This window comes from Rhea pennata, chromosome 13 (assembly GCF_028389875.1).
Source record: "Rhea pennata isolate bPtePen1 chromosome 13, bPtePen1.pri, whole genome shotgun sequence".
Lineage (NCBI taxonomy): Eukaryota > Metazoa > Chordata > Aves > Rheiformes > Rheidae > Rhea > Rhea pennata.
The window spans coordinates 6,569,386-6,591,496 of record NC_084675.1 but is presented as its reverse complement, the minus strand read 5'-3'; the positions used below and the strand labels follow the sequence as shown (position 1 = coordinate 6,591,496).

At 35.8% G+C, this 22,111-nt stretch overlaps 1 protein-coding gene across 2 annotated transcripts in view; it reads left to right on the top strand.

The window, feature by feature from the left end:
- FTO (FTO alpha-ketoglutarate dependent dioxygenase) overlaps positions 1-22,111 on the top strand; it is a 256,777-nt gene that overhangs the window by 78,207 nt on the left and 156,459 nt on the right. Inside the window, exons 7-8 of one of the 2 annotated variants that reach the window (XM_062586154.1) lie at positions 4,249-4,368; positions 5,785-5,834. In XM_062586154.1, coding sequence (XP_062442138.1) covers positions 4,249-4,368; positions 5,785-5,796 — 132 coding nt within the window. In that variant the 3' untranslated portion in view covers positions 5,797-5,834. Of the gene's footprint in view, positions 1-4,248; positions 4,369-5,784; positions 5,835-22,111 lie in introns of those variants that run through there. The other variant, XM_062586153.1, reaches the window with a different exon arrangement.

The following is a 22,111-nucleotide window of genomic DNA, read 5'->3' as shown; positions in this document are numbered from 1 at the left end:
CTGTGCCTTCACTTTTGTATTTCTGGGCAGGAAATTTGACTTGCTGAGCTGATAAAGTGGATTTGAACTGAAGATCTGAAGCTTAGGTGGAGGTTTACTTTTTCCATTTTTGTCAGGGACACAAACTTCAGGAACTATTCTAGTGGGCAGCCAAGTAGAATTTAAATATTTCTTTAGACCTAGCCTTGGTGTCACGGCCACCCTCAGTAAAACCACCTTCAAAGGAAAAGGTGAGCAACTGTGATGTATATGCTGTTTGTTGGATAAGTTTGAGTCGTTTCACATGCAGTAAGTACTTCATAGCTGTAAGTAAAGATAACCTCAACAGAGGGTGCTGCTTGTCTAAGTAGCTTGTAGGCTTGAAATCTGAACAAGTACTTTGGCGGGGTATCCTATGAACAGAGTGTAGTAGGGTGAACAGAAGTAATTACCTGCACAGCTGTGAAGTATACTAGCCTAACAAACAGTGCACGCATGGTGTTACGCATTGAACTAATGTTACCCTGTTAGCAAACAGCAAACTGATTGCTTCAGTAGTGATTTATCCTGAAATAAAGGATCTTACAGAATTCACTCAATGTGAAGCTCTTGACCATATGAAATCACTCTTGGCTTTCCAAAATATATACAGCTGCTAGGTACATCTCAAACAGAGCAACAGCGGACCTGGGAAAACCCATTGGTAAGCAGATACTTTCTAAAGTAACCGACGCTGCTGAACAGGTGGTTTCAAAGTTCATACATACAAAAATAAATCTGCAGAAAAAATCTTCTCTAGCCTATTCCTTGCGTTTCAAAAAGAAAAAAAAATCTTCATTGCTTTGAGTAATGCAAAGTCTGATAGCAGGTTCCTGTTGTGTGAGATGGTTTCAAGAGTTCCTTATTGGCCCATACCAGACTAGTCATCAGTGTACGAGGAGGTTTTTTAGGATCTGATGATTGTTTTATATGTAATACATACTTCGAAGTGTGTGCTCCACTTTAAAAGAGCAGAGTTTGGTCCTCATGGGGGCTTTGGCTCAGCCCTGGTTACCAAATCCTTATTACCATGACTTAAACATGAGATTGGATTGGTTGCTCTGTTGTTTGTGAGGTTTGTCACTCATGCATACAGCAAATCTTGTCCCCTGGAAGAGGGAGATCAATTTAGGATGGTGAATACCTAGGGATATAGAAAAGCCTGGGCTAGTTAAGTTGAAAGATATGTGGTGTTAGATCCTGAGGTCACTACTGAGAAAAGGTAGCGGGGTACACAGCCAAAGGAAGGTTAATGTGTTTTAGCACACTGCAGTGAAATGACAGCATGGTTGGTGCCTGGCTAGTACAAAAGAGAAAATACAGATCACCTACATATGTGGCATTTTATAACCAATACTTTTAAATAATTGACTGAGGAGCATTGCCTCACAAAATGTCAAATGCTGCTGTTGGCCTTTTACTACCCAGTATTGACTATAACCTAAAATTGGCCTTTAATCGTTGTTTAAAGGACAACTTGAAAATATGTTGAGGTTAGGCATGAGGCCTGATTCTGAGCCTACTTGCACAGCTTGCTTGACAGTAAGTCCTAGGTGAAAATTAATTAGGAGATAGAAATTATTCCTAAAAACATGCAGCTTTTTTTTTTTTTTATGTTAATATGATTAGGCTTTATTCAATTCAATTACCTGAACTACTTCCTAATCTGAACAAAAATTATTCTGGCGTACAGGAGTGTCTGCATGAAAACTCGTTCACAAAATCTTCAGCAAGAGCTGTTAACTTGAGAGTTTGGTCAAGAAAATGAATATTCTGTAACTTTGGTTCCATCAAGTCTAGAATGAAACTTTCTTCTCTCTACAGCACTTACTGTTGTTTTTATTTCTAGTACAGCTCCTCCTCTTCGTGGAAAGAGAGGGAAGAAGGTGAGCTGATAGGAATGCCTTCCAAATGCAAGAAAAATTATTATTCAATGTAGTTTGACAAGAGAAAGAGATAGTATAGCTTTAAGAGATCTTGGAAAGCAGATAGCACATGCACTTGTTAAAGCATGTACTTAGTAATGGATGTGATATAAAAAGTGTTCAAGTGTTAATTTAAAAATAACAAACAAACTTGCCAGAACAGAAATCCCTGGAGATTTTTAACAAAACTAAGTATTTGGGCTTATACATGTTTGAGACAAGGACAAAAGAACAGAAAAAAAAGTCACCCTTGCCTCATCAAGATGATTTTGTTTTTCAGAATCCACAGTTACCTGGTCATGGGTAGTATTGGACTATTTCAAAGCAGTCACTTACCAAGCAGCTTGATGGATATGTTGGTGGGTGAAACACTGCTCCCCACACCCACCTATCCACATAACTAAGTTTAGAGGCTAAAGTGAGATGTTGTGATACAAACCTGAGTTTGAGAGCCCTGGTAAAAGGCAGTCTACATCATTAAACAACTGATTGTTACAAGTTGGTACACTGACCTCTGGTGAGACCAGATAATCCTGCACAGAATGAACTACGTATTGCTAAACTCGTTCTCTTGTGCTTAATGAATGAACAGCACTTTCGTGTGAAATTGTATTACTGCATTATGCTTGCCAGTCTTCGTACGTTATAGCCCTTTCAGTGGCAGAGACCAGCAAAAAGAGAAAGAAGAAAAAAGTGTTAAGTACCCAAAACTCTGGTTGAACTGTTAAAGTGTTCAGCCGTCCCCAAACTGTGTGTACTCACTTTTAACAAAACATAACTTGATACTTCATACCTGGTTAATACTATAGAAGCAGTAAACTTTACTAGAATTTTAGTAGGAAGGATATATGTCACCAAACGTGTACTAAAAAGCTGCTAGAATTTGTAGGGTTTTTCTTTTTTCTTTTTTTTTTTTTTTGAAAATACTTATCTGCCAACTAATCATGTTATGTTTTACTAACAGAGTGGTTTTAATATTCTTTTTATAATTTTTACATTTAAGTATCTTTTATTGAAATCATTAACCTATATTGACTAAACATTTAGTTAATGTTACACGAAACACTTCCAGTTTTCAGTAGCTATTCTCTTCACTCTTTCAGGAAAGAAAGCGATAAGTGACAGCTCTGGGCAGTTGTTATTCTTTCACCTTCACAGTTTGACTTTATTTGCATCATCAGAACTGAGCAGGGATAAACAAAAACGTCTTTGTGGTAGCAAGTAATGATTAAAATAGCTTTAAACTCCATGTGAAACGTAACTGCCACAACAAAGATAAATTCAGAATTTGAAGGACTAAAACTATAAATTACTTTTAAAGAAAAAAAGACTCACCAGGAATTAGGATAAATATATCATGAGTTATATTTATATTTGTGTATTTGATGTTTTAGAAAGCTAATATTAATTCTATCTTAAAGTTGATGGGCTACCTATATATGAAATTAAAACCAGCCTAGTAAGGCATACCTCATTTGCTGTGTTTTATTTTTTTTAAAATGCATTGCTTTGCTGAGTGACTTTATATAACTTCATTTGAGGATTTGTTTTCTTTGTAAAGCACATTTTCCACATAAGCTTCATGATGGAAAAACAACTGGAGTCTTACTTGAGATACCCAGAAAAGCTGAAGTCTGCTTTTCGTTCCTGGTGGGTGGGCCTTGTTCTGCGGAGGGAGCTGCCCGCTGAGTTTTGTGCCTGCTGATCCAGTGGGGGAAGCGTAAGCGCTTTGGGAACACCCCTCTTACGCAGGGTAGGTCTGACAGAGTAGGGCACTTTGAAGTCTTGCGTTGAGATCTGGTGAATCTAGAAGTTATTGGTAGCCTATCTAGTAACCAGATTTTTGGGTAAACTGTCAGAAACTGGGTTTTATTATAATGCTACTCTCCCATTTCCTAGCTACCAATTAACCTGCATTTGGGTAATTTTATTAGTGCAAGTTTGTTTGGTCTTTTTTTGATGCCCAAGTATTTTCCCACCTACAACGCTAATCAATATAAGCTAGAATTGATGCATATTTGACTGAACTGTGAGGAAACTTATGCTTCTAAAGTTTCTGTTACGCATATCCTATGTGTGAAGAAAAGATTGGTTTTTGGACCTCTTTAGGCTTGATGGGAGTGGCTCAGTTCACACGGAATAGAAGTACGCCCTAACAGCTGGGTGTTATGGTGTATTTGGAAATAAGTACTTCAGTAACCTGCTTTTATGTGGAATAGCTCAGGTATTGCTGACTTCATGTGCTACCCCTTTCCCACCCCAAATGAACATAAATGACATGCCACTGTGTATTTGTGTCTTGCAGGTTGAATTTGAGTGGCTTAGGCAGTTTTGGTTTCAAGGCAAGCGCTATTTAAAGTGCACTGATTGGTGGCTTAAGCCTATGGCTAGATTAGAAGAATTTTGGAGGAAAATGGAGGTTATGGTAAGTACCACTGTTATAGTCTACAGCTTTTAGAGCTTAACTTGGAGAACACAAGAGCAGTCATAGTTTTCTTTCTTTCTTTCTTTCTTTCTTTTTTTTTTTTTAATGTATTTTAACATCAGGGTTTAAAATATGTTCAGGCCATGTGAAATGTAAGATCAATGGCAGCATTCCATTGTTGCCTCCTCTTTCTCTGCCCCAGTAACCGAAAGAAATATGAACAAAATAAGATTCAGAAAACCCAAGAGGAGATTTCAGTTGTTTCCTTACTTGCTTATTTTTAAAGTTTGACAGCTTTGAAAGATGACAGGCGTAAATTATATCACACCAATTGATACATAAGACCATCTAATGTTGTGCTCAACTTTTTCATACAACACCAAGATGCATAGCACTTTGCTAATGACAGCAGTGGTGAATGTGTCTGGGGAGAGTTGAGAGTAAAATCTGATGGTCTGGAGGTACAACTGTCTGCAGTCCATTGTACATACTTAAACCACAGCAAGAACCTGCAACAAATTCTGGTGAATGCAGAGCTAATTAGTTTCTTAAATAATAGAAGTTTTGTTAGTTCCTGCATATTTGAAAGTACATCCCTGCCTTCCTTGAGAACTGACCTAGTGGCATTGATAACAGCCAGCTATCCCAGCAGACTCAACTGGGAGACTTTACTGGTGTGTTTGATATACATACTGGCATGACTGCTTTTATATATTTATGCAAAGGAGCTGTACTGGCAAAAATGTCTGCTTTGCTGGTATCCTTGCATCTGCAGAAGAAGCTTCTTGAAGGAATTTCTGCTGGTCACAGTCTGAATCTCAATTTGTCCATAGTTGTCTTGGAAAAGTTTGTCATATAGTCCAGGATATTGAATATAATTCTAGTGGAAATGTTTTTGAATCCCCAGAATTTTGACACAACAAGAAGGTGCTATTCATTTTTTAAGGAAATTTTATTGTTCACTAGCCTATGTGTGAGTATTTTAAGCTTTTCTTGTTAACAGCTGGTTTCAAACATTAAAAGCAATGGGGAAAAGTGGAACTTAGTGGAACATTAGACTTTCCTACAAAAGGAGAGAGATGATTTTTTTAAAACTTTTTTATTTTTAACTTTTTTCTTATTTTTGCATTTTCATGTCCTCCCATTATGCTAATATTTTTGGATCTTGAATGAATTTTTTCATCAAACCCCCCCCCCCTTTTTTTTTTTAATGACAACTTGTCCTCTTGTGACACAGGCTTATATGAGGTAGAGGCAAGAATATTTGGTTGTTATTTTATATTCATTCTGTGTTGAGAACATGGGAAAACAGCAAACTCAGGAATTCTCAGGGGTTAGGTTTTCTGCAATTGGTGTGACGTTACCATGTGTCTCTAATTAGAAACATGGTGGCGTCAGTGTATCTCCTTTCAACAGGCCTCAGGATGATATCTATCAGCAAACTGAAGGTTTGGGCCAAGACGGAAGCTGCTTCTAATTTAGATTTTAAAAAATATTTTAATGTTTTATGACTTATAACACATTAATCACAATTAATTTCAGCTATTGAAGGAGACAGAAGAGAATTTTAATTGAGAATGTCTGTTTTGTTGAGTCTCTAAGTAAATTTGATGCTCGCTGTGTTTGGAACTTGGAGGTAGCTTTTTGTTTGTTTGTTTTTAACCTACTTTTACTTTGGTGTTTCAGAAACTGACAGTAGGGGGCAATGTTGAGCCACAGTTTTAATGCGACCACAGGCAGTGACTTAATAAAATACATAGAAATGTAGCATTAACATCAAGAATTATCCCTGTTGCTTCAAGTTAGCTGTAATCTCTGAGATTCCATAACACAGGAAATCAATTGTAGGTTAACAAATTCAACAGCAATTTAACATAAAAGGTGCAGTGTTTTGGTGCATGTTTGGCTTCCACAGCATTAAGTTAAATCAAAAAGTTATTTCTGGAGGTACCTACTAGTCTACATTCAACATTTTTCTCCAAATTTATAATTTTAGCTGGATGATTCTTTAAAAAAAACCTTTGCCTATATAATACAGAAAAATGCTTAAATTATAAATGTCTTACAGTTGTTGATCTTGTCTCAGGAGGGTATTATAGCTTAGAAGGAATTATTTCTTAAAGAAAATAATTAAGCAATGTATTTTTCTTTACATTTGTGTGTGAGCTGAAACTCTTGACATGTTTTATATATGTTTTTCTAGAGTGCTACAAATGTCAGTCTTGGGTTCTCCATGTCTTCCCTCCCCCCCCCCCCCGCCATTTAGTAATGCAGTTGGAAAAAAAATAAAAATAAAGAAAAATTTTAAATGAAATAATTTGAGTCTGCTAACTGTAATTACTCTGATGTCACAGCAAAATGTAATACTTTAGGAAGTTTAACCCAATGTCTTCAAACCTTTGACCTTTACTTTATATTTTTGTACGTTATAGTAGGTACCCAATTTTATCGTAATGTTTATTCCTGGCATTTATTTCCCTGAGGATGGTTTTACTTATAGCTCACTCTTGTGATGTAAATGTTAAACCTTTCATTTGAATGACATTCTGATAAAACATCACATTTCCCACAATATTACCTCATGAATTTATGAAGCATTAAATCCAAAGCAGTTTAACAAGTCTTTGACTGTGTCTCCTCTTCCCCCCTTGAAAAAATGAAGGCTATTCAAATGTTTGAAGTTTTTTTTTTTTTTTTTTTTTTTAAAAAAGTCATCCAAGATTAATACGTTATCATGTGCAACATCAGGATGAACGCTTGCTGAATTCAAAGGGAGAGCTACCATTTGAAAAAAGACTGTACAAGCTCTTCTTTCTGGGTAAAGAAGTCTGAAAAGCTTAAATCTCATGTGATGTGACGAAGTCTTACTGTAGCTCTTCTGAGATTCAGTGGCGAGACAATTTGTCTCTCAGGGTCTGATATCATGCAAACCTCAAAATCTGACATTTATTTTAGCTATAAAAATGTTTTAACACCATGCTAAATCAGTAAGAACTGTACAAATACTACAGCCTTTTTTTTTTGTTTATTTTGTTCTAGACTGATTCATATTTGATTAAGTAAAATGTAAATCAATGCAGTGTTTTTTGTTTGTGGAATAAAAAATAAATAGATATAATTATACTCGTAAATATCAAATGCCAAAGACTTTTTTTTTAAACATATCTCATCTTCCTTTAAAAAAAATGAAGACACTAGTAGTGCTATATGGTATGAATTGTATTTCCTGCTTTGACAGTCCATTTAGCAATGTAGCAATGTATTTATATGGCAGTTGGCCTTAATAACCTTATTGACTTTAGTGGGTAAGAGCCAAGACTGGGATTATAAAAATGTATCAGTTTCATTGCAATATAAAATCACAACATATATAATTATGTTAGGTAGGCTAGGCTCCATTTAATCCCACCCATTTATGCAGGAATTTGGCAAGAGAAAGAAAATCTTAGCACTAAAATGTACAGAAACATATGACTGATTTGGAGTTGTATTTAACAGTGTAACTGTTTGCTTACTGTAAAAGGTCTTACTTATAGGAATGAAACATCGATCTTAACTTTTTTGTTGCTATAACTTAAATGCAAATAATTGTTATACCATTTATTTCACTTTTTTGGTATCCTGAAAATATAATTAATGATAGAGATTGAAATGCAGCATACCTTTCAATTTACAAATGTGGTGTAAAAACTGGAGTGCACACATCCTGTGTATTTATAATGAGCAAAGTGGCATTTAATGCAGGCTCATGTAGGCTCTTCATGCATCTCTGTACATAACAGTTTCATCTGCACTTGTAAGAATTTTTAGTAACTGTACTAACTAGTCATAGCATTATTACTACTGTCCTCAATATTTCCCTTTTATCGGTTTATACAATTGAATTGAAATTGAAGAGCAAAGCTTTTTTCTTTTAACTATTTTTTTTCTCCTTTTTGGGGTCTACATTATTTGCTATTGTTGCTACATGTGAAGGATGTCGTAGTTTCTGCTATAAGCCACTATTGTCAGGGGCTTATAGCCTGGCAGAATTGAGTCTAGGCTGAAACTTGAGCTACAAAATCTCAGCCCAGGGCCATAATATATTTCATATATTTTTCCAAATTAAAACAAGGGTTTAAATATATATTTAAAGCAGGGTACCTCAGTTCCAGAATAACCATGATAAACTGTAACGCACCATATGCTTTTTAAAAGGAATCCTCCTAGCTTTCATAGACTTTGCCATTTTGAACACCTAACCAGTTATTAAATAAATAAATAAGTAAATAAAATAACGGTGCCACAAACGGGCTGTTTGTTTGTTTAGCATTTTCAGAAAATGCAGAGTAACTTAACTGACATTTGAATTGGTCTGACCTTGTCAGCCAGAATTCAGGAGATTCTGAGGTAAGATGTAAATTCTGTTCTTAGCTTTCCCGCGGCGCTTGGGCATGGCAGTGTCACAGTCCTTTATTGGAGGACCGTGCAGTGATGGGTGATCTTATTTGCCTAATGAGCTGTGAAATGTAGGCACAACATGGCAGCTCAAAGACCCAAATTTTAGCCATCTCTCTTGTCTCTCTGGGCTCTTCTTATCTGCTTATGCCAGACCCTTTGAATAAATGTTTTTGGCAGGTTATATTTTATGTACACCAGGAGTCAAATGTTCCTGGAAATGTACCTTTTATTTTTAAAATAAATAAATAAATAAAACGAAACCTCAAAACCTGATCCCAAAGGTTGTCTTTTCTTTTTTTCTTCTTTTTTCCTACTAATTTCCTTGACCCTCCATATTTTTAGCTCTCGGAAATGTGAATAAGGACTCAACATTGTTTACAGTAGAATCACTAGCTATCTTAGAAAGAAAGAAAGAAAAAAGGTTGTATTCCACATCTTTCTGAAAAAATATTTACAATTCTGAGGGAATTCAGACTTAAGCTTCCAAAACAAAGTGTGTGCTGAAAGCACAAAGGACTGTGTTTATGATTCTCTTTGAAGTGTTTTTGCAACAGGATAAGGAAAATTTTAGAAACTGTCTGATAGTGTTCAGGGTAAATACTTAAACCCCTTTAGAGAATTTCACACACAGATACTGTGCAGCAGAAAAAAGGATACTTATGTTTCCTAAAGCTGCTACAGCCTACAGCTTTGTACTTAAAGACAGAGGTGTTGAATAGAATTCTACTGAGGATACATCCAGTGACAATATCTACAGGAACATCAGAGCAAACCAGTGGATAGCACTTTCTATTTTTAACCCTTCTGTGAGCTAGCTGAGATCTAAGCTATGTTGATATGAAGCTCTGCAACATTTCTATTACAATCTGGGAATGTTAAAAGAGCAGTCTTCCAACTCATACAGCATATTGTGAAAATTACTCTGAAAACATTAAAGCTGTAATGTAAACTGGCGTAAGCTAGGAGATGTTTAGGACAGGCTACCCCAATTTATGTCCTCTGGGGAAATGAGATGTGTTTCTGACAGCACAAATGGGAGGACCATGGGTGGCTTGTGCAGCTGTGCATGTCATGTGGCTGGAAGCGTGTGCTACACCAGATGGTGCAAAGGAGGTGGGCATGCTGGCCCATTTTTGTGTTCCCTCTGAGTTGGATTTGTACCTGACTTAGAAGTTTGATGTTTGTGGGTGTTCTGGTGCACACAAATGTACCTTCGTAATATTCAAATTTGAATAGCTAGACTTGTCATGTGCTAAACTTGTACTGTCTTAGGGCTTATTTCTCTCTTCTGCACTATATATCTATGCAGTTGATTGTATACGGTTGTTTATATATATATATATATATATACGTGCATATATATGTGTGTGTTTATACACAACACATGTAGTTGTGTGTAAAATATAAGCTCTGTGTTAATCTTTAAAATACAAATGCATATAACACAAATGAGCAGGAATCCTAATCATCGTATAGGTTATGTCCCAGCTTCATATTTGAATTGTATAAATTGATATCTGTGTCTGAGCTGAGCAACCATGACTTGGACAGGATTCTGCATCATACATAAGGGTCTTCTCATATTGGATAGATTACCAGTGCTGGGCTGTTGTGTTTGTGACCGTGTGTATGTACGCACTTGTACAAAAAAAGTACAATGCTACGTGGGTTTCTTTAACTGTGATTATCTTCTAGTTAAATGCTATCTATACCTTCTTTGTTGTATAAAGTTATACTTGGAGAAAACTGGTTACTGGGAGTGAGCCCTGCGGGCTATTGCTTGCAGTCCTCAGCAGCAAGAATAGCATAGAAAAAGAGTTTTGAGAGCATTAAACTACATTTGGTAGTACTGTAAGTCATCCAGCATATGGCAGAGAGGGAAAAGGTCAGATCATAGTTCCTTCTGGATCCCTGTGAATCTAGTATTGGTCCTGGAAAGATATTTTAGAATGTGGTATTGCCCTTTCATAGTTAATGAAAACTATGTAATTGACTTAAATGGAAGCAGAGTCAGTATGATGGTGCTACTGTACATTGTATAAAATGGCATGCTGTTTTCATCATTTTTTTTCCCTAGAACCTTGGGTGGACATGCACTGGATCAACAGAAGATCGTTTTTGTCAACGCTGTGTTTACCAGCTTAAGAGGCTTATTACTTTCTATAGAAATAGAGAAGTAGCAACATTGTATTGTTGTTTCAATAGTCCAGTTACTAATTCTAAAGCCTCTTATGGTATTTCCTAGTACAAAAGCTGAATAAAAATGAATATTTACATGCTGAAAATAACTAACATTTGTTGAAAAGAAAATTATATTTTTGAAATTTTTTTATGTATATAGTTATATATAATCTGTTTATCTGTCACAATTGAAGTTGTTTCTAGTTCTTACATGTGCAGTTATAGAAATGATCAGATATAGAACTTGTGCATTTGTATGTTTGTGTATTTATCTATGAACATATTGCATAGGTACAGTAGAAGATTTGACTTGGTGTTGAAACTGTAAATTAGAGGGATTTTTCTTGTGATTGTTATAAACTAAGTTACAAGTTCTAGTGAAAGTGGAAGTGAGTTGCAATATGACTTTCATATTTGTAATTATGGTTTCATTACTACCCTGTTTTAGTGGCTATTTAATGACTTAAAAAATGTATATACCTGTTTTAATTTTCAAATGGCTTTTGTAAGCAAAGTTGTCTTAAAAATCGCTATTTCTAGCATTGATACCTTTTCTGTCCTGCCTGATCACTGTTATCTATAATTCATAACAAAATCATAGGGGAAGTGTCTTTTTTTTTTTTTTTTTTTTTTAACAGTGCGTTGTAACATCTTTGATCAAAATTACAATTCTAATTCTGTATGTAAAAGAATAAAAACTTGGCTTCGGCACTTACTGTGGAAAGCACGACATATCCATGATCTGATAGATTAGGTGTTAATTTTTTCACTTGTCCTCCATTTGATTTGTGTAAGTAGCTCGAGTACACTTTTCAAAACCAGTGCCAAAGTCAAAACTCTGAGGTCTTAGTTCAGTTTTTAGTTTGAGGACTGTTTCTGATCTTAAATTATTTGTCAATAAAATGAGGCTATGATTCTTACAACACTAGAAAAGAAGTTACTTATAAGTTATGTCCTAGGAGAGAGTGAATGTTCTGGAGTTGAAGAAACCCCATAGATTTCTGTCTAGACCGTGCAATGATTTGAAATATAGAACTGGGACCAAAATTAACTTTCCCTCTCTGTCCCCAAGATGTGGGCCAGTTCTACCACTTAGGTATGGCAACAGGAGCTTACTGTGTTTTGGCTCACCCTGATTACCTTGGGGGCCTGGGCAAGCGAGTGTATTTCAGTTTCCAAATCCTGGTTGTTAGGAGCTTTTGAGTGTGTGGTGGTTTTTTTTTCTTTTTTTTTTTTTATTTATTTATTTTTTTTTTTTTTTACAATTTTCATTCTTGTTACAAGTCCTGGTGCTTAATAATCCTGAAGCTGTAGACAAAATAAAATGCAGCCTATTCATGTGTTTACCATTCTGCAGCAAAAAAACCCAATATTAGATTTGATCAAATATCTCCAGTTAACATCAGGTTTTGGCAGTTCTCCTTGGATTGCTTCTGAATCTGAAATCTTATCTAATTCTCACAGCAGAGACCCTAATATAATGTTTAAGCATAACAAAGCTTCTTGCAGTTATTCCTGTGTAATGAGATGACTGTTTATCACAATTGGCCTAAATGGCATCTCTTTTCAAAAGACTTCTTTTGAATTTTTGTAAAATAATAATAGGTTTAGGGGGTGATTAGAACAGGCCGGATTCTTGCTTGTGGCCAAGAACGACATCAGTGGAGTTATGCTCAAGATGAATTTGACTTCGTGATTAGCATGCAGTATTCAGCAAAGTACTCTGTTAATAACTGGGAATAGTATATCAATTTGTGTTGTCTAGCTGCCTAGGTTCAGTATAATTGTGTCATAAACTGAAGTAACTGTTGTAAGTGTATATATGCACTCTACTAATAATTATATTCTGCCTTGATCTTCAAGTAGTTTGTGCTACGTGCTGGTGGATTAAAGCCTCACAAGATTTGTTAGCTAGCTAGAAGGCCAGTTGTTTTGTGGAGGATGTGGTGTAACACAGCTTGGATAAGTGAACTACAAGAAGTCTCACCGTGACTGAGATACTGGCAAGATAACGTCTACTCGTTCTGCTGCCTTACTGCTTGTTCTCGTATCCTGTACTATTTCATTCTTCCGTTTCATAAAATAGAAGATTCTATGCTGAAATCATTTGCAGTAACTGGACCTCAGAATTCACTCCTTTGCTTAGAAGTAATGATTGGGTATGTTGCTGATGGAGGATTTGGATAGAAATTATTTTGAAATCAGTCTGTATGAACCATTTTATGCTGATGCTTTGTAGTATAGAAAAACTGTGCTTCCCAGAATTGCTCACACGACAGTGTCTGAAAATCTCTCAGTAGCAAAGCCTTATATTTCTGTGTTCCCTCCTCTTCATGGGAAAGAGGAGAGCATACTATGGTATTAAAAGTAAATGGGTAACGCATCTGTTCCCAGGAAAGCAAGGATGAAGTAATGTAAAGAAGTTAATTTTGTTCTGCATGTATATAGATGCTCACTGCAAAGGCCAGTGCAAGTCCTAGCTCTATCTTAGTCTGAAATATTACGCTACTTTTAGAAGAATTAAAAATACACATAATTAGGGTGATTAATATTTCTCACTTTTATGAGCCTTCTTTTGTAGGTGATATCTTCATTAATGCAACCTCACAGTGACTGACTTGGTCTCTCAGAGGCATGACAGTACAGACAGGTTACCTTGCTATTACATTCTATACCAAAGGCTTTTCAGATCATTATTATTCATCTTTTGTTGTTTTTCACATAAGACATACATGATACACAGATGTATATAAAACGTGTGTATGTTCCTGAATCAAATCCCCTTGTGATGGTTCCATCAAGAAACTGCAAATTTATAGTGCCAAACTTTAGGAAGCTTGTAGGGGGAAAAATGAAGGGTAAGAAGATAGAAGAGTCAATCTTAAAAACACAAAAGATTAACAAAAATATGAAACAAACCCACTAGTTTCCCTAAGAAATCCTACTGTTAAAGAACAGGATATAAGACTGTTTTCTCAACTTTTTCCTTGGCTTTTTCTTTGCTTTCATCTTCTAGGTTTTTCTTGTTAAATGTAAAATATTTTAATTGAATAACAGCATTAGCTGGCTTTTTCCAATAAAACAGCAGATTTAGGCTCTTTTACTGATAGTTTCAAAAGTTTTATAGATATATATATGTGTGTGTGTGTGTGTATAGAGAGAGAGAGAGAAAAAAAAATTGAGTGCACAGATGTATAATCCCAAAGGAATAAACTGACTTCTGCTAGACAAGCTGAAAGCTGATTAAAATATTTTTCATCCTTTGGGTATGCAACAGCTTTTGATGATGGAGAATGTATTAATATTCAGTTTATCTGCTTGTCGACACGTCAGACAGGTCCCAGGAAAGACTCGGAGACTGACCAGGTTTGCTTGCTCCACTAGAAATCTTCACAAGATGCAGAACAGCACACTTGCACCAGCAAAAGCCAAGATAAGCCGAATGCTGTTTAGCTATGTCTTTATTTAGCAATTGCTTTTAGACAGTTTGAAAGGATTGAAAATTTTAAGAAATTATTTTCACGGTATGAACTCATTCGATGTGATAAAGGAGAATAGTGTTAATTGTTTTGAAAATAAGGATGCTGTAGTCCATTCAATTTTCAATCCATTTGTCCAAGTTGTTTGTAAACATACAAAGATTCCGATAGCAATATTAGAGACTGGGAATTTCTTGGAGAATGTTCCCACTGCAATTATTTTATAACAATCAGGTCTGAAGTTTTCGGGGGGGGGGGGGGTAATGTTCTCTCAGCTTCATTTATTCCCTTATAATACTTACCTTCTAGACAAGAATTTCTCAGCTGACACTTCTGCTCTTTTTTTGGAATGCTGTCATGTGGGGTGTTTGCTTTTTCCCCTTCCAAAGTGACTGAGTATGTACAGTATCTCTGGGAAATATGTAATCTGTGGTGTGAGGTGCCTTTCGGATGGCTCCAGGGCTAAATATTTTCTGTAATAGGTAAAAGAGCACAGCTTAATCAGCTTAGTTAATTAAGCTGTGCTTTTTCTCATGGAACAGCCGTAAAGTATATTTCGCTTAGAAATGATATTTCATACTTGTAGAATGACACAAGGTTGGAGAAATCCTGTGGGGTTTTTATACTGGGCTTGAAAAAGGTGAAGTTTGCCAGTTAGTCTGCAGTGTGAATATGTGAATTAAAGTGTATCTTTTTACTGAAGACTTACAGGAGAAATTCTGATGCAATTTAAAATGTAGAGGCTTCTCAAACTGAAGAAAAATCGACCTTTTTTCCTCCCTTTAATATTTTTATACATGTAAAGAGCTGTCTGTGTTCATGCTGACATTCTGCTGCCTACTTGCAATGAGTCAACTGATTCCATCACATTACCCTCTTCATCAATCTTAGGAAGGTAGACTAGAATGGCATGATGGTGCTGATGTGCATCTTCTCTCACTCTGATCTGCAGAAAATGTCTACGAATTAACACAATTTGAGCTGAGTTGTTCTTCCTTGAGCTGCGTTATTATTTGTGTTCTTCATGAGACACTCCATGTTGAAGAAATGGACTGAATTCCTCTTGGAGAAATGCTGTCAGGGAGATTAGGGGAGAGAGCTGGTTAGAAGGTCATAGGCAGAGCTGGAAATAGTCACCACTAAGCAAGTTCTACTTTCCATCTTGTTTGGTTCAAAGGCTACACACTAACGACGCAAATGCACAAAATAATGAAATAATTGCTCTTCAAATGTGTGCACCTGTATCTTGAATTGTATGCACTTCTTGTATTACTATGATCTTTTTTCCCCCTGATTTGTACAAGACCACTTTCCATATCCGATAGGTATGTAAGTGTTTCCTTATTTACTTACCCGTACAGTTTATGGAAAAAGGGATATTAAATTGCTGTATTTGGTTATCATGTAACCAATACATGGCCATCTGCTATTTAATAATCAGAAACCAATTACATTAAAAACAGGCTTGGTCATATAAGCGTCCAAAGGTGGGGGGAGCTAAGCTACGGGTAACTAGTTAGAGAAAACTTGTTGAATGAATAATAGTCTGATGCTTAATTCTAGAGAAAGGCATGTGAGATTTCTTGTACTTGCGTGTTCTTTCTGTGGAGCAGTGGGCAGTGGGTTGGATGGGATTGGCAGAAGAAGCTTTAGAGATTAAGAAAGAGTGGAAAGGATAGCAAAGGCTCTTGGGCAAAATGGAGTAGTGTGGTTTGGGAGATACAGGGTAAGGGGAGCTCTGCAGTGGGGGAAGTGGGCCTTTGGTAGGGTGGAGATGGTTTGGAGGGCTATGGAGTTGCTGCAGTGTAATTTCAAACACTGAAGGACTTTAAAAAGAACTGGACATTCCTGGATCAGAGAGGTAGTAGGTGGGTCGCTTGGTGAAAGCAGACCAGAACAGAAATAAGCATCACTATGGCAAAACCTCTAGGGTGGCTTTTGACTGGGAATCATGCCCTTAATTATTATTTGTGAGAGGTGCTTGGAGGAAGGGGTTGCTGCTATTTTACTCATGGTAATATATTTTTTAAGAAAACCTTTTTAACTTTCAATTGCCTGAAGAAATCTTACATCTTCTGAAATTTCTCTAACATATGCAGTTATGCTACTCTAGTATTTTGCGTAGGTCATTTAGTATTCTAGACTTTTTTTCTTTGTATACCCCTAAAACCTTCAAAATATTTCAATCGTAGCAGGTTGCAGAGTTGTGGGTAGCAATTTATTTGGTGTCTTTTTCGTCTCTTTTTATCTTTTTATGTTTTGATAGAAGTTTTCTTCCATGATATGCAGTCATAATGCTATCTGTAATATAATACCAAGTTATATTGCAGAACCAGTAAGGAAGAATGAGTTCTTATTTCAGCAAAATATGTTTGCATCAAATGCAGAAACTTAAAGCATGTTAAGATATATTGGATGTTTATGAAATAAAATTATTCATGGAACTAAATGACAGAGAAAAAAATCAAGTGGATTATAGAAACATAGATTTTAACAATTTAATATGTATATAATTATAGAAATGTATGAATTCTTTTGTTTATATGCATACACACCAACATTTTGTGTGTGTGTATATATGTACACACACACACATACACATACATACATACATGTAGGGAGAGGGATTTATCTGTTTTAGCACTGAGCTGTTCTTCATAATGCTTGAATTTACAGAATCTTCCTGAACTGGTCCAATATATTAGTTTCTCATCTTAGTACTTCCTACTGCTTGTGCATAATTCTATGGCAGACTTTAGTGTTTCTTGATTATATGGGGTGTTATAATTTCCTGATGACTGGTTGTATAATTTATAATGCAGAGGGTGTTAATCCTTTGGTGATTAGCACTCTGTTTGAATTACCAGAGGTCAAAGGTACATTCTTTTATTTGGGCTTTTTGCAGGGTTTCTTCCTTTGATATTTTTTCTACTGAAGATTTTGTGTTCTTTGTTTTATCTGAAAAGTACTTTAAGGTAATTTGTGTGTGTGTGTGGGGGGGGAATCTTTCTTCCTTAGGGGCCCCAACTCTATTCAAGCAGAAGTCATTAGAACATAAATTCTCTTTGCAATGAACAGTTCCTCCAGAAATCACCCGTTTAAAAACAGCGTAAATCTCTTAACCAAAAGAATCATAGTCAAAAGACATGGAGGAAAGCATGTCTACTCAGCCTCTAACAGAGAAGATACCTATATGTGTGTGTGTGTGTGTCTATGTGATATTTATATGTGTGTGTATAACACATATAGAAGTGGAAAGTGATAGAAGAACAAGAAAACGTTATTATCAGGAAGCCAAAAGTGAAAGGAGAGCAGCTCACCTGGTAGGCTGTATTTCAAGCTTCAGATTCTAGCATGTTTTCAGCTCAAATGATGCTAATACTGGAAATCAGGAATGATTTGATAGTTTGCCTCTGCCTTTTCCAGTAGAGGTGTGACTGATCTTGCCTTGGTGTTTTGAGAAAGCTCAGTGTCAGATGAGCTTGGTCAAGCCTTTGCAATGTGTATTTTGCAGAGCTGGAACCTTAGTTCCCTGGCATTTAAACACTCTGTGTTAGCTCAGTCATCCGCTATGGGTTTAATGCTTGAACTACTGGATGAAGTTTAGAATAATCTAGATTATATTTTAATCTATGTACCAAAATAGTGAGTTTTTAAATATTCCTTTACAGTAAAAGCATGGCTCATAAGAAGCAGAAGCACAGAGGCAACATGTTCCTGTCTAGATATTCATTTGGTGAAGATTTTGTTTTATTATCCATTCTGTGCTAGCTTTCTCTCTGCTTTCTCTCTGGTGTTTTGCTTGGAGCTTTGTGAGGTGCTAAGATTAGTGCTGTTTTGCTTTTGTCAAAATCTTTCATGTATGCTGTGACAGATAGGTGAAAAAGCAGTATTTGTTCTGCTCCAGCATGCTAGAAATCTAGCTCAGACACCAAGGACAATTAGTCCTATCTCGTGAGATAAAAAGCAGACATGCTAAAATTTTAGGTGGACATTTTTCCTGTACGTGCCCCAGGGGGAACTTTGCTTATAGTATGACGGCTTCCTACATGACTTTCTGTCTATGATTATTTAACTGCTGTCTGCCATTCAATTGTTGGCCTGTGGTTAGCTTTATTTCTCATGTACAAATGCAAAGCGCTGCACTGGCTTCAAGCCTTCTTCTTTGTTCCTCTAGTGTACCACTCTTATTTCACTAGTTTCATTTATACTTTTGAAATCAGGGTTTGGTTTGTTTTTTTTCCCCTTCCCCTGTTTCTGCAGAGATATAGTGAGTAGTTGTGTACCACAAAATATGTGAAAAGTGTAAGAACTTGAAGGAGGATTCAGTAGGAGGCAGAATTAAAGGCCAGAGTGGTTTAGTAAGCTGAGCAAGAGAGAAACTTGGGGGCAATAAGTAGCAGAGGAGAGGGAGGAACAGAAGGGAAACAGTTGTGAGGAAGAAAAGTTTAACAAGGTGAGAGAAAGGTAAAGCAGAATATAGACAAAATAGGAATAAAGATAGTGGAAATGCAAATAATTTTGGAAATGCAAGAGATACTATAGTAGGAGAGAGAATAATAAATTGGCAAGTGTCAATGTGCTTTTTAAGTTTGTTTATAGTTATAATGAAATTAATATGAAATGTGGTGTCTCATCTCTGAATTATTTTTCCTTCCCTTCTATTCTTGCCTTCCTTTCCATTCTTACCTTGTCTGGCCTCCTTCAAGAAAACGGAAAAGCTACAGTAAAGTGATAGAAGGGAAAGGAGACATTACATAGATAGGACACTTTAATGAATCAAAAGATTCTCAAAGTGAAGGTCTAATTTTAGTCTGGATTCAAGAGAATCTTGAACAAAATACCCTAGTTTGTGTGTTGTCCGAGTGACAAGTGCAAGATATTAACTTGAAGATCTGACCTTTCATCTATTAAGCTTTTATCTTGTTGGCGACTGTTCTGTAGTGTTCAATAACAATGGCACAACTAGGTAAAATTTGACTTTTGGATGAATGTATTATTTCACTTTGTGTCAGAAATAGTTTTTGTCCACTGACACATTTCTTAATCAACTTTCTTGAAAAAGAGTTGTTCCATTAGGGTCTTGCTGTAGAAGAAACTTGAGCCTAGAAGTATGCAGGTAGAACATTTTCAATACCATGCATGTGTGAAACTTTAAGTGATAGGCTGCCTGATTAAAATGAGATAATACACTTCTACAAAAGTTGTTCCTGGTTTTATATAAATCTGTGTTTACTATTGCAAGGAGATAAAAGGTGGGGAGAGAGAAACTAGAGGCTAGCAAGAAAGGGCCAGAATAACCTGTAGTTAAAGGTGGAACTTACATATTTAAAGGGTTCATATTCATATAAATTTAAGTAGTAAAATCCAGTTTCATAACTAAGATTTGCTTCAGTAAAGATGAGGCAAACTGTCTGCTGATTAGGCTGGTATAACTGGAAGAATATACTTAATTTTTATATTGAAAATTATATTATTTATAAGTACATATTTCACTGTAATTTTGATAGTCCTATTTCAAAGTCTATTGAAATCTCCTTGACTTCTTTTTATATCTTTCACAAATAAGTACTTATTTTCTCATGTTAAACTGTAATTATTTGTGGAACTGCTATAATCTTTTATATTAATATGTGCATTTTAGTCCAAACAACTGTTTGAAAAGTTTATGTAGTGGACTTAATGTGAATAACATGACTCTGTCACTAGATTTATGAATTTATTACTTAACGATACTCTTTTCTGATGATTCTTCCCAGAAACATAATTTATACAATTGAATTATTTATTAGGCAGTCTAAATATGCTACATTGAATAAATTTAGAGATGTACTTCAAAAGTACCAGGTATCTGTATTCTTTTCTCATTTTACTGCCTTATTTCCTTTTACTCTCTTACATTTGTACTAAAGTAGTCAATAAGCATGTATGAAACCATGCTGACTTGATATTTTAAGGACAGTTTGTATTTTTAAAAGTACTTAAAAGTATTTTTCTACAGTACAACTTCTCCTAAATTTAAGGCTAGCTGCTGCTGGAGTCAGAAGATGGTAGATAGCCTATACTATGTTTGATCTGGTGCTCCAGCTCCTGATGTCCTGAGGATATATGTAATTGCTCCAATATAAATGTTTTGGATCACAATGACAGCTGTGGAAATTAAACAGAGTCAGCAAAATTTATTTTCTGCCTAGCCAAGTAAAGGAGAGGACAGATGAAATAACTCCCTGGGCAAATAATTTCTTATGAATAGTGATGAATCTTTTCCTTTTACTTTATTAATTTTATTGTATGTTATATATATATAAAAAGGCCAACTCAAGATTCTTTATATTCAAATTTATCTTCCAGTGGTGAAAAACTTAGAATATAGTTTCTAGGTCGTGTTGTGTAACACATTACAAACACTTCTCCAAAAATAGTGGAAGTGTACTACTTAGGGTAGTTTCCAGAGAAGTTGCAGTGGCTTGTGAATGAAATAGGCATTAAAATGCTAAGAAAATCTGGGGAGGATTTCCAGTTTGCTAAAAATTTTATTTCTCATAACTTATTATACCAGTGGTCTGTTTTCAGAGACTTCAGAAATACTAAGCGTTACCTTATTCTGCTTTAAAAGATCTTAAAATAGAGTCTTCCAAAGAGACTCTCTTTGATAAACACATTCTGATACTTGCTTCAGGGGTTACTTTAAAATGTAGAAAATGCAGAATCCTCTCATACAGACTGTGTGGCAGTTTTGCAGTGAGAAAGAAGCAGCAGAGAGAGGCTACCTTGCCAAAAAGAGTAAATATTTATTTTTCCCTGAGGTACTTTCTTGGTTTTTGTAGTTCTGGGAGGATTCATTTTCCCTAAGGGTCTAAATGCATCTTACCTAACCTGCTCACTCTTGACAACTGGTTTGAGTCCGCAGTTAGCAGACTTCTGAGCAGACTGAAGTACACTGCTTTGCAGATGGTTCTTTCAATTTGGGCTGGGAGCACTTGAGCATGCTGTTGTGAGTAAGCTTATACTGCTCCTGTCTGGGCTAATTCTTTCTTGTTTCCACAGCTACTTCTTAAGTATGTCCGTCCAGCAAAGTATTCTTTGTGGCAATTCACTATTAAAAGTAATTTGACAGTTATCTTCGTGAACCATACCATTAATTGGCTGTTTCCGCATGGACTGAAGACTCAAAATGAGTGATGGAGTGCCAGGTTACTGAATCTATTACATTTTTTTTTTGACAAGGCAGAGGAATTATGTAGGTCATAGCTTAGAAATGAAACTATTAGGCTTTTACTGATGTGTTTAAAAAAAAAAAAAACAAAAAAACCAAAACAAAACAGTGTATCGAGACCCTATGGATATATAGACTTTTTTTGGAAAAAGCTGTCTTAAAGTTTATTGCAAAGTAAATGGTTAAAACTGAGCTGCAGTTACTTGAAAGAGACAAATATACATTCATTATTTCCTGAGTATGTTGTTTTTATGGGAAAGCAAAGGAAGCAATGGCTGGGTGTCATTAAGAAGTAGCTAGTGGAAAGTGGTGAAATGAGCAATGAGACTTGTAAAGCGTCATGAAAACTGAAACACCAGGGTACAAAGTACCGCTTATCCTCACAGATATGGATACCATATGGCAACATTAAGGGAAATGGAGAGTA